We start from the raw sequence: 17,422 nt of genomic DNA, 5'->3' as shown, positions 1-17,422 counted from the left end.
AGGCACTGCGCGGTGCCTGCCGCCTTGTCCGTGACAATGTAGGGGGGTACCATAGGTACCCGCCATGTGCATCCCCCAACCCCAAATACCCTGGAGGCCCGCAACGGGCCCCCAAAAGCAGAATCTGCATGGCTTTCCATGGCGGGGTCTCCGCCATGGAAAGCCCTGCACCGCTGCCCATGCTAATATGGATGGCGGTGTCTAGCAGACACCGCCACCATATCCAGCCCCTTTTCCGCCCGGTCGACTGGTTGACTGGCGGTAAACCGGCAGACAGGAAATGGGTGGCGTATGATGTAGGGCGGATCGCCACCGCCATGCTGGCGGTGGCGATCCGCCCTACATCATAATAGACCCCTTAGTTTTGATATAAATACGAGAGCCTCATAGCATCAACATCTTTGTATAGAACACATCCCTCATCTGATTTTACTTTCCCCACAGCCATTACTGTAGCAGGATGTTTCTCAGGTCAGTAATGCTTTGTTGTGCCAAATGTGGCCCACCCCAGGCCAGTGACATATAGAAGGGATAGCTGATAGAAGGCACGGAGCCATCCATTGCATATGCAAATCCTTGGAGGCCTTTGAGACCGTTAGCCACAGAATCTTGCTTTGGCACCTGGAGACCATGTCCAGGTCCAAAAAAACACAATGGGATGGTTCCACCTATTTCTTGACACGTTTCTTGCCTCTCCTCCCCAAATGTATCAGTCAACTGTGGACTACACATGTCTCTCACTTAGTCTCGTCACAGTCACACTATTTCTGTCTGTCCAGGACTAAGGGCTATTTGCCTCATTTGGTAAAATGCAGTGCTGTCCACTGTCCACAAGGGGGGTTCTTATAGGTTTGTTAATACATCTTCCCGACATATACATAATCACAGGGTACCATGATCAAAAAAAGGATTATAGGTGTGACAAGTAATCCAGTAGTGTCATCATCCTGGCACCAAAGAATCCTCCCCCACTGCTAGTGGCATGCTTCATCATAGCGTCTTGTCCACATTGCAGGCACATACTTGCCTGAATAGGCTCTACCAAGTTGGAGGTCTTATTGACGTTTCAATAAAGGATCCAGTCGTATTGTTAAAATTATCAAGCAAGTCACTCAGATCATTTCTTATCAGGTGCCACTGATAAGATTAAAAACATACAAAGATAAAATGTTTTCAAATGTCAATTATTTTTACAGATTTATGTTAACCCCAAAGCCTAGACAGGTCAGTAGCCTTCCTCAGGATCAGAGATCGATAACTCTCGCTCTAGTAATCAAGTAATACGTTGTATTTAAAGATGTTCCAGTGCAGTTTCATGAAAGTAAATGTTTTAAACAAATAAACATACTATATATTACAGATAACATAATTCAGGTGTTTCTTGAAAGTTAAAAACAAATAATACATTGTCATACAATCACTCTCATTTATAACCATGTATTCATAGACCACCACAAATCAAATTCCTGGTCTGCATGATACACCCATGTGCATTACTGACAGACAACACATTGCAAAACACATCTAATTATGAAAACAGAACTTTTGGTTTTATCTTACTCTAAAAAGGAGAGATCAAGTCACACAGATGAAGAGAAGAATTAGCTTCCTATATATTACCACACTAGATTGGGATAATCAGAGGGTAGAAATGTATATTTAAAACTTCATCAGCGCATGAAAAAAAGGAAGGAAAATGTAACAGGAAAGACAGATATAACAGTGACTGCTGGAATATACAGGTGAAGAGAGCACCGCCTGCCGGGATGGAGATGGACAGAATGTACAGATCAATAGAGAACTGACTGCTTAGACAAGGATGCATAGCGGACTGACTGTGTGACATATAGATGGATAGAGCATTAACTTAAGGGATATTCAGGTGCATATACTATGACAGCTGGGGTAAAGATGGATAGAGCACTGACGTCTGGGTGACACGGATGATAGAGGATTAGCTGATGGGATATACAGGCAGATGCACTGATGAGATAAGATGGATGTATAGATGGATAGAGGGTTCACCAATGGGATATACAGGCATATTCACTGATGGGATAAGATGGATGTATAGATGGATAGAGGATTAACTGATGGAATATACAAAGAGATTCACTGATGGAATAAGATGGACGTATAGATGGACACAAGATTACACTGATGAGATATACAAATAGATTCACTGATGGGATAAGATTAATGTATAGATGGAAAGAGGATTAACTGATGGAATATACAGAGAGATTCACTGATGGAATAAAATGGACATATAGATGGATAAAGGGTTCACCGATGGGATATACAGGCATATTCACTGATGGGATAAGATGGATGTATAGATGGACACAAGATTACACTGATGAGATATACAAATAGATTCACTGATGGGATAAGATGGATGTATAGATGGAAAGAGGATTAACTAAAGGGATATACAGATAAATTCATTGATGACAAAGAATTTGATGAATACTTATAAATGTGAAATATTTGTGTATGGGAAGGTATGAAATCTGAGTGAAATCTCCCATCTTTCTTTTCCTGATTATCTCTTCCATATTTGTCCCAACATTGTTCCACGCTCCTCCCACCTCTCAATCCCGCTTGTTTTTCCTTCTCTCAGTGACACTATTTACACTACATCTCTCACTCTTTTGCTTCTTCCACTCTCGCAGGCTATTCTAGGAACACAAGCAGTGTGTCGCCCCGGGGGTACGTGCCCAGTTCCACCCCGCAGCAGTCCAACTACAACACCATAACGTCTAGCATGAATGGCTACGGCGGGGGTGGAATGACTGGCCTTGGGGTGCCCGGCTCACCCAGCTTCTTGAACGGTTCCACTGCCAACTCTCCATATGCCAGTAAGTTTTCTATCTCATTCCTAAAGTCTAGCATCTTTTGCCAGTTGCCAGCCATGGATTTAAGATCCAAAAATTAGATAAATTGTTCCAAAGCTCAGAAAACAAAGATGTTCTAAGTCCTGACATGCGGCGGGGTAGAGGATAGGCTCGCCATACCTTCCCCGGAAGTTCACATTTCCTCCTCGCTAAAATGGCTTCTCCAGCCTCATAAGGTGATGACAACCACTGACTTTGGGAACTGTGAGGCTATTGGGAGTAAGAGACTATTTCACAAAGAGGTCTAAGATGTGCTATAATATTACTCGGTGCCCTGCTTATAGTGGTTGGGCCACAGCACCTGTGATGTGTGCATTGAGTGTTTATCAATGATGATGTGCATTACGCTGACATTTTGCTAGAGATTCATCGCATGCAGCTTAAGATTTCTAGCAATAGTTATTTTTAATTTAAATTTTTGTAATGTCTTTTTTGTTGTTATAAAGAACTGCTTCCCACCCCAAAGGTAGGGCTAGGCGATAAACTTCGCTCCGCTTGCAGAGTTTGTAGAATTTTTCCCACTCCGCGCTCCGTGTAGAGCGCGACTTTCTGAAAAACTCCATGTAGTGGAGTTTTTCCTCTCTAGCTGCTCGAGGAAAATCTGACGCTACACCACTCCCGGTGAGATTTCTCAATGTGGGCGGTCGCTGCAGGTCTCTATCACTCACGTTGAGAAACCTGCGACTCACGTCACGGAAGCTACAACTTGAGTAGAACATCTACTCGAGCAACAGAAAGAAGCTGCGCTCTCTTGCGCTGCACATGGTGCCGTTCGTGTTGATTTTACAGCGTGAGACAAAGGCCCGGCGCTAACAGTCAGCACAACTTACCTCACTCTGCCGCTTGTGGAACTCTGCGGAGCTCAGCGGAATATTTTACCTCACAAACTAAGCCCAGGCCTACCCTAAGGCCATCTCGGAGAGCTCAAGTGTGCAGGGAGGATAGCAAGCTGAACAAGGTCCGGTACAATCCACTCAGAAGCGGGATCCTCAGTCTGGTATTTGTCCGTTTCCAGTCATCGGGCATTACTACAGACGCTTGACTATCTGTAAGAATCAGTATTATCAAGTTTCCTGAATCGCGCGTACTTTGGTTCGACAGAGAGTGTTGGGCCACAAGGTAGGGCTGAGAAAATAGTATATGTCACACGCAAAGTTTTGAACAGTTTCCAAGTGTCGCACTCCACAAAGATTTGCTGTAGAATTCTGGAAAAAGAGGAGTTTTTGTTAATATTTTTTCAGCTGTAAAAGTTGTACGTTATGTGAGAGATAGTCTGAGCTGTTGCTGTCATCGTGGCCTATTCACAAATGCCCATTTGGTTATAAACTTACATTTGTAAAGGAATTTAAATTCTTTATGTCATCTAGGAATCTCAAATGCGTTCCTGTAGGTGTAAACAATCTTACATGTGTGGATTTATCTAACACAAGTGCAGCGAAGCATTACTTGGGAAATTCCATTCAAGGGATAGCAAGAGGGTGTTCCAGGGTTGGTTCACCTTGAAAGTTTAGGATGCCCACAGGCATGTACAGTTGTGGGCATTACAGAACATTGGTTCAATCCTTAAATGGTCAGAGATTTACTCCTGTCAAAGAAGGAAATGGGAATAGATCACCCCAGATTTGGGGTGGCGGGGGGAGGGGGTACGGAAAGGGCTTTCTCAATGAAGAAAAACGTTTTCCCTGTAATAAAGAAATATGCTCTTCCAAAGAGGGATCACTTCCTCTTGTATGGATTTCTCCACTATAGAGAACTCCACACAGGGGGAATCAGAGACCTTTAAAAAAGTTATCTGACATCTTTAGTAGTACACCTAGAGGTCTTTGCCTGACTCAGCTTTCTAGACATACTACCAGAGATGTTAGTAAATAAATAAAAAGTACACTCCAGCGGGGGCATAAGTCTTCACACATATTTTCAGGTTTATTCTAGTGGATCAGGCCTATTGCCTTTAACTATTTACTGACCAGCTCTTATGAGATAGCCTGTTTCTTGGTACCCAGTGTTTTGTTGACATGGGCCGCTGGACACGTGTAGACCAGGCTTTATCGACCAAACGTTTGTACCTCCATAAACTGATGCATTGATTGTTGACTGACACATGGGCATTATCACCAATGTTTAAACATTATCTTCTTTCTTTCTGTCTCTATCAAGTTATGCCCTCAAGCCCACCCCTCGGTGCTTCTTCCATCACACTTCCTTCCAGCGGCAATTCCTCGGCGTCAGCCGGCGTCTTCTCCTTCTCACCAGTCAACATGATCTCTGCCGTCAAGCAGAAGAGCGCCTTTGCCCCCGTTGTCAGGCCGCAGACCTCCCCACCACCAACGTGTACCAGCACAAACGGAGGCAGTCTCCAAGGTGAGTGCAGCGGTGTGAGGTTCTACTTTCAGACAAGGACTGGGCCCAGATGTGATGGTCCAAAGCACTGGCCAGCAAAGGTGACTTGCAAGGGTATTGATGCTCCTGGCCTAGCGGGTGAGGGGTCACATGATCTCTCCAGAACCTTCAACTCTGTGTCGCATGACCTAATTGCCTGTCCTTCACATCTAGACTTTCACTGGGGTTAGTTTGTTATTTTATGATTTTGTAACCAAACAGTGGGCAAGGAATTTCAATTTCAGTATACCTATAAATCTTAGATTGACACATTTTCACTATTGTTTTTATATCCTGTTCTTTTCCTAATCCCCTTTTGCTACCTTGCTGATGCAATCTCCTCTGCTTCTTCACCATTCTCTCTTCTCTTGTCTTTTTTCGGGCCACAGCTCTTCTTGCCTCTGCCCTTTGCCCCCATGCTCCTTATTGCACTTCCTAACTTTTTATCCAGTGAGTCTGTGATCCGCACTCTCTTCTTTTCCCAGATCTGGATCCTCTCCATGTCTCGTTGCCTCCCTCTTTCTTTGACTTGTTCAGTTTTTTTCATTAGTTTCTTCATGTTCTCTCTCATTGTCTTTTGCCCTCTTACTCATGTTGATTTCTTTCCACTTCTACCTCCCATCACTTTAAACTGTGTACCCCTATCTATAACTCTCCTTTTAGCGGCTTTGGTGTCCATATTATTCACTTTTGTTATCACAACGTTTTCCTTAATTTTTCCTTTATTTCTTTCCTTTTTACTTTTCCTCTCATATTCCTTTCCTCTTCATTCTTTCCCCCAACCTCAGCCCGCATGCTGCTTTCTTTCTCTGTTCCTCCTCCTGAATTCTCCCTCTGGTGCCTCCACCCTTCCTTTGTGTTTGACACCTGTTTCTTTTTCTCCCTTCTCCCAATGCCGCTCTCCATTGACCTGCTCTACAGACCAGTCTTTTGAGGACTCGGACAAGTACCACCCTCCTGCTCGCTCCATGCAAGGGCTGGCCTATTCCTAAGCACAGTACGTCTCTCTCTTCCTCTCACTGTTCCCCTTTCACTGCCTTAGCATGCTCACCAGCGCCCCCTGTAACATCGAACAAGCCGGACTATAGGAGCCGTCCTCCATGGGCTCATTCCATTGGTGGAGTCAACTAATCTGGCTCCACCCATGTAGATGTCAGAGCAATGGGCTGCATCGATTGGCTTTATCAATGGCCTTGTTTCTGTTTTAATGTGCTGTGCATGGAATCACTCTCGACTTGAATAACGCTCATCTCTTGGAACAAGGGCGTGCTAGGGCATCAACAATTCAAAATGGCCACTCCCTAGAACTCCAATTCACCACACAAAACCATGCGGATCAGATAATGGCAAGTGCCAACAAACCTCATCTCCCCATAAATTGAGAAGAACTTCCAAATTCCTGGCCTAAGCCTCATTCTTGGCCTCCATCCTTGAAAGTGTGTGAAAATGGGCCTGAAAGTGATGGTGTTGTCATTCGCATCATGGATCCTGAAAACCTAGTTCAGATTCTTACCTATCACTCTGAATTCTGAGGCAAAAACAAGCCAGAGGGCCTTAGTGGACCACACAGGGCCAAAGAATCAATTTACTTGTTATTTTTTCTTCTACTCCTGAAATTCGCCTAGTTTGCTGTTGCATAGTTACACACAAAGTTTGAGAAAATTATGCAAAATTATATATAATTACACAAAATGCAAATCCATCCTTCATTGCTATTTTTATAACACAAAATACATTCTTGGTCAATCTTTTAAGGTAAGACTCATTTAATGTTTATTAAGAAAGTTGAGATTTCTTGGCCTCCTTAGAAAAGAAAATAATGAAAAAACTCTTCTCAGAGATGGGTTCTCTGAGACATTTACTTCCTTTTTCTCCTTTTCCCTATTAACGGCTGTTTAAGTAACATCAACAATTCAAACATTTTTCTCCGGGTCACCTCTAGACCCTTACACTATAAAAGGATTTAGACTTCCTTTAGGCTTCATTATCCCAAGTTTGGGGGTTCTCACATAAATCAGGCAAAGTTTCTAGCTGTTGGACGTGGGTAATAGACGCTTTGTTGGTGAAGAAAGCTTTTGTCTACCTAACTATCGACCAACATTTCTGCTCCTTTTTATGTCTCGCCTGAGCCAGCGCTTTAGCGCTGCTCTGGCGAGAGCTATAGAAAACGGGGATTTGGAAGTGCAAACAAGTGCTTTTTAGGCCCCCAACTACAGTGCATGTGCGCCGGGCGCGCGCACCATTTGGCAGCCTGCGTGTACATTTCGCGGGCGCTTTGATGTTCTCAGTGAGACGCGCGGCCACTGCAAACATCAAAGCGCCCGCGAAATGATTACTTTCACTTTAACATTCGCACCTACTTGGCAGACTGGTTCTCTGTTGCTCTTTATTCCTCTGCTCTCTCTCCTCATAGTCCGTCCCTCCCCCTGTTGCAGCAGCTGGCATTACATGGGGGAGGGTGGCTCTTCATGCCTACCAAAAAACAAGCATTGGCATAGCCAATAGGTCTCGCTTTTGGGACCTTATAAGTATTTAGTTATGCAACTGTTGCATAGTTAAACACTTATAAGGTCCCAAAAGCGAGACCTATTGGGTTTGCCAATGCTTGTTCAGGTTAGAATTGATAAAAGTTGTGTTACCCCTCAGTTTACACAATTTATTGAATCCAATAATATTTTGGATTCTTCCAGTCATCAGACAGCACTGAAACTGTACTGACCACAGTCGCAAACGACCTCCATTGGATATTGGACAGAAATGGAACTTCTGCGCTGATTGTGTTTGATTTGTTGGAGTCTTTTGACACCACAGCCTGCCCTGTTCTTAAACGATGGCCTAGGGATATTGGTGTGAAAGATCCGTCTCCGAGTCTCTTATTCTCCTTTTTAACTGAGCGTCTCTTTGGCGTCTTTCATCTCAGAATTAAAAAATGACTATTTGTGGAGGATTGGCACTGAGCCCTACCCTCTTCAATGTCTAAGTGGCATCACGAGTTGCGCTAACACTCGCTTTGAGAGCGCATTTTTACTGATACGCAGATGACACCCAACTGATTGTGTGCTTGGACTGCAATACTGATCACTCTTGCAATACATTTAACGAGTGCCTTAAAACTGTAATGTCATGGATGAATGAGAACTCCCTTCATGTCAATATTGACAAAGCAAGGGGGATCAATTTGGAAGATTCATCCTTCTGAGCAGCCACTTGGTGTCCAGAAGAATTAGGACCTTACCCTGTTCCATCTACCCCCTCCTGAAATCTAGGGGTCATTTTTTTTATAGAAATCTTTTGTTTATAATTGATACTGCTGCACTCTAAAAAACAGAGGAGCTTATTAACAAGGGCCTTATCTCCACTTTTTTGGCTTTAAAATCATGGCGATAAATTCCAGCGATAGCCAGCGTTAACGAAAACCGCGCTAAGCGCGGTCAGCAGTAATTAACACTGACTCCTGTTGATATGCCCCGGAGTCTTCATTTTATGCACTTTGAGGGAAATTCTTCATCCACTCCCAGACACACAGAGAAAATTAATAGTCCGTCCGCAAGTGAATTCACGCTTGGACTGCTGCAACTCTCTCTATTTGGAGCGTCCCACTTACCTTCTGTCTCAGTTGCAGCATACTCAGAATGCCTCTGCATGATGTATATTGCGTCCAGCAGAGAGATCGCACTTGTCTTTTCATCTGTGGTCGCTTTATTGGGTTCCTGTCGATAAAAGATGCCCCTGCAAAGCTGCCCTACATTCTAATAGCATTCAAAATAATTTTAAAAGAAACATTTCCCCAAGAACCCTAAGATCTCAACACACCAACCTTCCTGTGATATCTGAATGTGCCAGAGTCCGCACAGACGGCTCTATTTTCTCTTTACTTGCAGCGAAGGCCTGGGCTCAAGGACTTCAAACTGCTGCTGTCCTCCTGTGCACTCACAGGCTTCTTAAAATTCACCTCTGCTTCAATACTGCTTTTTGAGTCATTGTTTAATCGTTTCTGGTTCTCATCTCAGGGACCTCAGGTCAATCGTCACATTGTCTATAACAATAACTCAACCAAAATCAGTTTGTAGGTAAGTGGACTCCGTTCCAAACAGGAGGCCTCCTTGTGGAAGGAGACTCACATTACTATGGTATATTGAGGAATTCCCACTACATTTCACCCTGCGATCTGCAAGAGGCATTAGAAATGTGAATTTTATGCAAAAATGTAACTTCCCTCATGCACACATTTTTAAGCAAATAGTGGGGTTTGGCCAAGCCTTGATACAGGCACTCAGAGACCCACATACATTATCCATGTGCTTTTCACTGATTCTTCTCTACTCTGGAACACATTGTAAAGTTATTGGTTAATATAATATTACTACAGATAAACGAGGCTATGTGCGTGCTAACGGCAAGACTAGAAACACAGCGTAACGTCATTATCCGCATATCTCGCAAGCTGATTCTTGGTCAGTGGACTCGCCCACAAACCGCTTACACACATGCTGAGCAAACAGGTAACATGTAAAATGTATAACAAGAGTGACAGGAGCTTTGTAGGTTTCTGACCTTCCTATGATTCACAAAGGAGAACACATGGAAATCTGTTCAAGATATAAAGATCATAAAAAACATCCCATGGACCCTTATGACATATAATCCTACTGGAGAAAAGGAATGGAACTGCTTTGAAACATAGTGATGTAAGTGTGGTTTTCTAAAGTGTGCACCCACTTTGTATGATATTAAATCTCCTCTGAGAGTTCAGTGGCATCTAGAACAGGATAATTAATGGTTTCAAATGTCATATGAGCTGTCTACGTGGGCGGGGTTTGGACATATCTCCTCCGGAGCGCCAACTTAGATGCAAATGGTGGTGTAGATACTTCTGTGCTCACCTGTGTTTCAGGAGGTTCCTTGGGAGATCGACTAACTATTTTTCGTTAGTTCATCTCTGGAACCAGCTTACAGCCTGTCGATCAGCAGTTCCCGCCATCTCCTCGGATTGGCAGAATATTTAAGACTAAGAAGATGACCCTGTACGAATTTCAAAACATGGCATGGCCTTCCAAAAGGAGCCTTTCAATGTATACAGAATCTCTGCCTGGTCTTCTGGCTAAATATTTCTATATATACCTGAAATAATTTCTATATATAACTGATAGAAGATGGGAGAATGCTCAATCAAGACAGTCATGTTTGGTCTGCGAAATAGGAAGAGGAAAAATCCATGCTGCAATTAGAATAAATATAGCCTTATTGCCCGCTGCCGAGGGCTACAATGGTTGTTAAAGGCCCTGAACCCGAGTTATAGGCCCAAGACGCAGGCGAGGGCCTATAACGAGGGAGAGGGCCTTTAACAACAGGTATAGCCGAGGCAGAGGGGCTTTAAGGCTATTATAACATTTCACCCACTAAGGATAGAATGCTCTCAGTTAAAGAGGGAGAAAGAAGCATAAAGTCAAACATTGGAATGTTGGAGCTGTAGACCTATACCAGCCATTGTAAGCCCTAAGCAACTACATTGTTTTCAATGGAGCACTCAACATTCCAATGTTCTACTTATATTCTTTATATTTTCTCTCCCTTTATTACTTTTGCCTGAATTCTCCCCCTCTCCATTTTTGATGATACATTTTAGTACAGCGATTGTGATCTGCTCTACACATTTCCTATGGGGGGCGTTTCTTCTCTCCAGGAAACAACTGTCTGACCCCCAACTTCTTTCCAAACAGATCTTTTGTAAATTGACGGACTTCACTTCTGCTACACTTCATTTATGTATTCCTCTGCCCACTGCAAGGTGCTTGGGGTGCACTCTCTTCAATCTGAGATGGTTTTTAAATATTTAATCCTTTTTGACATCAATGAAATGATTCAGGAGTTCTCAACAGGAGTCCTCAATGTATCTTGCCTCCTGCAAAGAGATACCCAGCTCTGATTATTTATATGTGGGCCTCAAAGTAACCGCTGTATCTTTCTATCTTACAGCCCTGTCTGGTCTTCTCGTGCCGCCGATGTAACACCAGGAAGAAGAGATCCAACACCGACCGACGGACCAATAGGGACACATTCCAACAAAGACAATGGACAGAGGGTGGGGAGAAGTGCCCTGGACTTGCCTTGAGGTGGAATCCTGGGGTTTTAATGAAGGACTTGCTTCTTGTTTTGTAAATCTGGGAAATGAGGCCAAGAAGGCAAAACCCTTTCGGTGGGCATGTTTGTAAAAATAAATACGCATGGAGATCCTGCTGTCAACCTCAAGCCATGAAATGGGAAAGAGAAGAAGGGCTTCATCGGAGTCCCAGAAGCCATGAAATGGAAAAGAGAAGAGGAACTTCATCGGAGTCCCAGAAGCCATGAAATGGAAAAGAGAAGAGGGACTTCATCGGAGATGCACAAGCCATGAAATAGAAAAGAGAAGACAATGGATTTAATCAGAGAACATCTTAGGCAGGGGGGCTTTCTTGTGCTTTCACAACCCCTTGTTGGGAGTGACCAGGCAATGTTCTGTTCCTTCCTACCACCCCGGGTTTTTTAAAAGGGATGTTTGGTGATGTACACTTGTTTCTCGTGGCACAAGGCGACAAAGACTGATGTCAATAATATATTCCAAGCAAGTGCAATACAGTCTCTATCAGCCCTGTAACGCTCTTATGCACATTGTGAACTGGATCTGCACATGCAGAACGCTCTCACGCGCATCAGACTCAAGAAGAGAAGACCTGGAGTTTGCAAAACTACTCTGGTGAGATGCGTAGGGTATCCTGATTCATGTCCATGCATTTCTGCCCAGGGAGGATCCGGTGAAACTCTAAATCACAAATATGAGATCACATCAAGGAATGTGGCCGGTGGCTGCTTCCGCGATGTATGCAGAGACCACTGTCAGCGAGCCACAGTCCATTCTATGAAAAAAGTAATGAAAGCCTTTCTAAAATGAGCATCATTAGGGCAGTGACGATGGGCGTGTTTGTGGTTTGACCCTTATACCCATAATCAATTTACGCCTTTCCTCTTTGATTCTTTGATACTGGTGTTGAGTCATCAGTATTGGTATAGAAGCACAATACCCTCCTGGACGCAGGCAGCAGTAGCGACCTGTCTGGGATCTCCGTCCATATTGAAACGTTGACCACTCGTGGCCCCTGGAGCCTCTCTCTTGGCACACAACTGAGGTTTGGCCCTTGGAGCCTCTCTCATGGTACACAGCTGAAGTTCTTACCCCATCTGTATTTCGAAGAGGGGGTGCATTGTAACAGCAGTAGAGTGGGTTGCGGGACCTTGTGGGTGTAGTTGGATAGGGTTTGAAGTAGGCACAATGTAAACAACCTGTATAGCCTTGTAGGATGTAAAAGCTTCTGAGCCACGGATCGAACCAAGAATGGATCAAGATTGAATTGGAAACAAAGGACGTGGTTCCCACACTTCGAAGGAGCCGGATGTACCTTCTGGCAGTTTACATTTCCCGTATTTAGTTTAGTTTTTAAGGCAACCAGCACTTCACTGAGCTCATTTCCCTAACAGCGTTAGCTTGAGGGGGGTTTATTTATTAGAACAGTGAGCACAATGTCCTAGCATTCTTGAGAGTATGAAATCCTAAAACCAAATCTGGTGATCGACAGCCACTTTCTGGTGGCCACACACATTTCTCCTAGCTTGCTTCCCTAAGGCAAGGTAGCAAGTTGGTTCTCAATTCAGCACACAGGATCTGTAGTCTGCACACCTTATAAAATTCTTTGTTAAAATTCATATTGCTGTTGTGACCAGCAGGATGGCCATGATTCCCTAATGTCATGGTGCATAAGGTCTGCTACTACTGCACTTTATTCTGTATACCTTTCACACTGAACTACAGACGAGTCTGCAGACTCCTACCCAGCTCAGCGAATGAGCACGTCTTCCGCTACACCTGACCTATGGTGTGATGAGAGTGAGAAGCTTGAAGCATCAGCTACTTGTGAACATAAGAAACTTAAAAGAAATATCCATTTGTTTTTCTGGCCCAGATTAGGACATTTCTACCTGATAATGATAAATTGTGAACTTGCAGTTCCAGTCTTTCTTCTATGTCTGTTACAGCCTTCCATTTGAGACAGAACATAGTAGGCAAAAGTAAAATGGCAAAATGATGTACATGGTGACAAACAACAGCCCTATTAGAGTGATTGGTTCAGTTCAAAGTTAAGAATGTAGTCATAATAGAAGATGATAACTTAGCAATAATATCCAGGAGCTTGTCCAGTCACACGGTAAATTTGTTTCTGCTGCATTCTAGCTAGTTAAGCAGTGTGGTTGTCCTGGTTAGATCCACGATGCTCTGCCTTCTTGCTCATGATAGCACCACCCAAGGCTAGAAGCACATCTTGTAAAAAATCTAAACCTGTGCACATCTTTCAAGTTCTGTTAAAACTGACTGGATGATGTGTTCTTGGCTTACTGCCTGATTTTGATTTCGGAAGATGGGCTACTTTTTGATAACGATAACTGATATCCCGTCCGCCGAAATATAAATCCCAAAATGATCTATGGAATTTAGATTTCGGCAGATGGGTTTTTCTTCACCGTTGTGACAGAGTAACCCATCCGACCAAATCTAAATCATGCCCTTATTTTGATTATGTTCTATTCCCAAATAACACATGTTTTGCCTTGCTACTGAGCCTTCATCAGGGATTGAGTGACAAGCCCAGCGTGTTATTTATGAGTCATTTTCTTCCACATGTGCACTGAAAGTGCAACAAATGTTTTTAGTCACGGGTGTTGTTTCAGATAAATGGTGTTGGATTTGTGGTCATTCAACTGCTGGATTCCAGCCTACATACACTCTGATAATTCAATGATTCTACAGAAGACCAAGAGAGTGTAGTAGATGCCAAGAAAACACAATAATCAATAAATCATGTAAACAGTGTATTTTTATGAAACATTCCTTGAGGAGAGAATGCCAATAGGAAGGGCGCAAGGGTTGTCAGTGGTTGGTTGACGCTTCCCATTCAAAAGCTGAAGAAAGTCAATAAGTCTCACTACGCGCGCTGAAGGAGGGCGCAAGTTAGTACATCCTACAGCCTCCTGAGGACATAAGACGCAGTTCACACTTATAATGAACTTTGAACTGCCAGAGTAGAGCTAAACAGTTTGATTAGCTGATTAAAATAGCCAAACACGTTGTTTATTGTTGCCTTGGGAGTTTGTGGTTCTTTGCCAGAACAGAACTTTTGGCTTCCATGTCACACCTAAGGTCCCTGTTACGATCTTGACGGACAGGGTTACTCCGTCATAAACGTTATGGTTATCCCAAATGCCAAATTACAATTCCATTATATCCTATGGAACTTGGTGTCCCATCCGCTAAGATTATAATCAGGCCCTAAGATCTCTGGGAAAGGGAGGATGCAAGAGCGAAGAGCCCTCAACCGTGCCCATGTGCTTCCTGTACAGTAAATTCCTTGAACATTAGGTACGCTAGAATCCATTGCATATGCCACGCTCCTGTGCATTTTTGTATGTAATTTATAAAAGACACAACCTTTACTTTCTTTATATGCAAGGAGGTTCCTGGGTGGGAGGTGGGGTGGGGATGAGGTAAGGGGGTGGCCAGAAGGGTAGAAGCTCCCAGCCCAAAGGACAGGCAGTTTAAAATGCGCGAGCACCTGTTGATGTCTTTTTAGCAACAAAATAAAATCACTCTTTTTGTAATAAAAAAACAAAATGACAAAGAAATAAGGGAAATAATGCAAGAAACAATAGACAGCAAAACAAAAATAAAATCAGTAGCCTACCCCCCACCACCTTCATTTTAGGGGGTGTGGAATTGATAGCAATTTTGTAAGAAAAAATAAAAACACAGAGGAAAACAAATACAAAAAAAGAGAGAGGGTGAGAAAAAAAGCTTTTATCTAAGTATTTATCATGTTATTCGGAATTGCTTCCTGGATCATTTTTTTATGACTGTTCTTACTGTTCTGTCTGTTTGTGTGTTTTGTGATGACCGTAAATATATGACCCCGATGTTTACTTCATGCACTGTTTAAATGTAAGCACATGTACGGCAAATATTAGCCTGTTTAATGACTTATAGGAAACAACACTAGAATATATTTCCTGTATCTGCCTTCTAAGGAACTGTCATTCTTTGGGTGGGGGTTTCTGTTCTTCTATAAGGGTATTTGCCATTGAACAGGAGTAATAAGGCAACTGTTTTTGTATCATTTTAATAGGTTTACATCTCAAAGCCTGTTCTTGTACATATTTTATGCATCACGAAAATGTGTGTTTATTAGTAAAGTATTTGTTTACATTTGGATATGTCCGGGTTGTGCCACTCGAACATATTCTTCTAGTAAATTTATTATTTAAGATTGGAATTTTATGTGTGAGCATCTGAAACTTAAAGAAAACTCGCCTTAGTTGATGTGCCCCGTTTCAGTGAATTTCTCTTCGCTTGGTACTATGATAACTGATTTCTTGATGGGACTGAGTCAGGAGAGTCTTCCTTCTATGTCCTTGAGAGGAGGAGGAGGAATTAGAGGCTTTCATGTTAGTCCATCTTCTATGTTCATGCCAGGAGCAAGTTGCTGTTGGAAGATGTCATTCTTGATCTGCTTCTGTTCTTCCACAAGTTAGAGCAACCATAGTGAAGTATGCAGACAGGTTCATGCTAGACTGGATTATTCCACTTTACTTGGGCATAAACATAGAGCTGTGAAAATTGCTCCAGAAACCATAAAACGTGAAGGGGCAGATTTACAAGAAAGTGACGCATCTGTACAGATGCGTCACTTTCCCTTCGCCACCCTTAGAAACCCTTGTGCCACCATAGATGCACTGTATTTTACAATACGGCGCACTATGGCGCAAGGATTGACAGATGCGTCAGACATTATGACGCATTTGTTGGCGGAAAAGTCACGCATTTGCTGGAGTCATGTCGCAAGCACGACGCAACTCCAGCAATGCGTGTTGAGGCCTATTCCCACTGCACTGCGTCACTACTTACGCCTGCTTGTAGCAGGCGTAAGGTTTTGATGCAGTAGCGTCCTAAAAGTGGCGCAGTGAAATCTTGTAGATTTCACTGAGTCACTTTTACGAGGCCTTTCTGCGTGGGAACGCCCACCCTGTATACATTATACCTGACGCCGGTATAATGTGACGCAGGGCTTTACAACATGACGTATCTCCCTAGATGCGTCACGTTGTAAATAGGCCGCATTGTTTGCGCTGCTGTTGCGTCAAAAATGTGACGCAACTGCAGCGCAAAGGTCACGCAAGGGGCTTGTAAATCTGTCCCGATTTTTCTAATTATGTTGTAACTCAGGAAACTATTCAGCAAATGAATTAAGACAAATGTGTTGGTTGCCACCTGAGGTTCTGAGAAACCTCAAGACTACAGGCCTCATTCACAGAACTATTCATTGACAGGCAAGAGTCCGCCTTTGTGGAAATTGCCAGAGATCCCCAAACACCTTGCCTTCACTCTATTATTATATTGGACACTCTCAATACAGTCTGTTTCAATGGATGTCTCACCGGGAACGTCCAAGTTAATAAGCAGCCCAACTGAGACCTGTTTACACCATGATTGACTAATGTGTGAGGTAAAATGCCCCACTTAGCACAGCCCACTTGGCTGCCATTTTGAAAGGCTTCTATATTGACAGCCGTCTGTGCAGAGCCAAGCTGTGCTAGCTGTCTTCTCTCCCTCACATAAAGTCTGGAGGCCTCCAATACCAAAGCCTACAAAGCTGCACCAGCACCATCTCCTTGGAAAGCCTCATTCCCTGAGAACCCTCGCACTATATACACTTTACTCTTGTTAGGGCCTGAACAAGCTAGTAGGGCACGTCACTGGAGAACCCAATCTCTAATTCACGGACATGTCAGTAACCTACCCTCAGGCAGATCAACCATGAGTAAGAAAAGGTCCCCCGAGCATCACTTCCGAAGGCACCATAACATCTTACTGTTTTGCCTGGTGTAGGTGTTCAAAATTGGGCATTTGTTACGAGCCACAACGCACTTGAACACAAATCCCAGACTGACCAAAGGTTCCAAGACAGCAGGTAAGGAAAGTCCAAAGAGTCATAACAGCATTCCTATAGGTTCAACTCATTTTAAGGGATGCGCTCAAGCTGGAGCATTATCTCCTTCGTTTTACAATC

The 17,422-nt window shown here is 43.4% G+C and overlaps 1 protein-coding gene across 5 annotated transcripts in view; it reads left to right on the top strand.

Moving 5' to 3' along the window:
* LOC146863413 (transcription factor COE3-like) overlaps positions 1-15,111 on the top strand; it is a 464,528-nt gene extending 449,417 nt beyond the window's left edge. For 2 of the 5 annotated variants that reach the window (XM_085642845.1, XM_085642840.1), the window contains exons 14-17: positions 2,676-2,861; positions 5,055-5,258; positions 6,198-6,273; positions 11,253-11,389. In XM_085642845.1, coding sequence (XP_085498971.1) covers positions 2,676-2,861; positions 5,055-5,258; positions 6,198-6,268 — 461 coding nt within the window. In that variant the 3' untranslated portion in view covers positions 6,269-6,273; positions 11,253-11,389. Of the gene's footprint in view, positions 1-2,675; positions 2,862-5,054; positions 5,259-6,197; positions 6,274-11,252 lie in introns of all 5 variants that reach the window. The other 3 variants (XM_085642844.1, XM_085642843.1, XM_085642842.1) reach the window with 2 other exon arrangements.
* Positions 15,112-17,422: the final 2,311 nt, after the last annotated feature.

This window comes from Triturus cristatus, chromosome 2_2 (assembly GCF_964204655.1).
Source record: "Triturus cristatus chromosome 2_2, aTriCri1.1, whole genome shotgun sequence".
Classification (NCBI taxonomy): Eukaryota; Metazoa; Chordata; class Amphibia; order Caudata; family Salamandridae; genus Triturus; species Triturus cristatus.
Note: the sequence above shows the minus strand (reverse complement) of the source record. Positions and strands in the feature narration are given on the sequence as shown.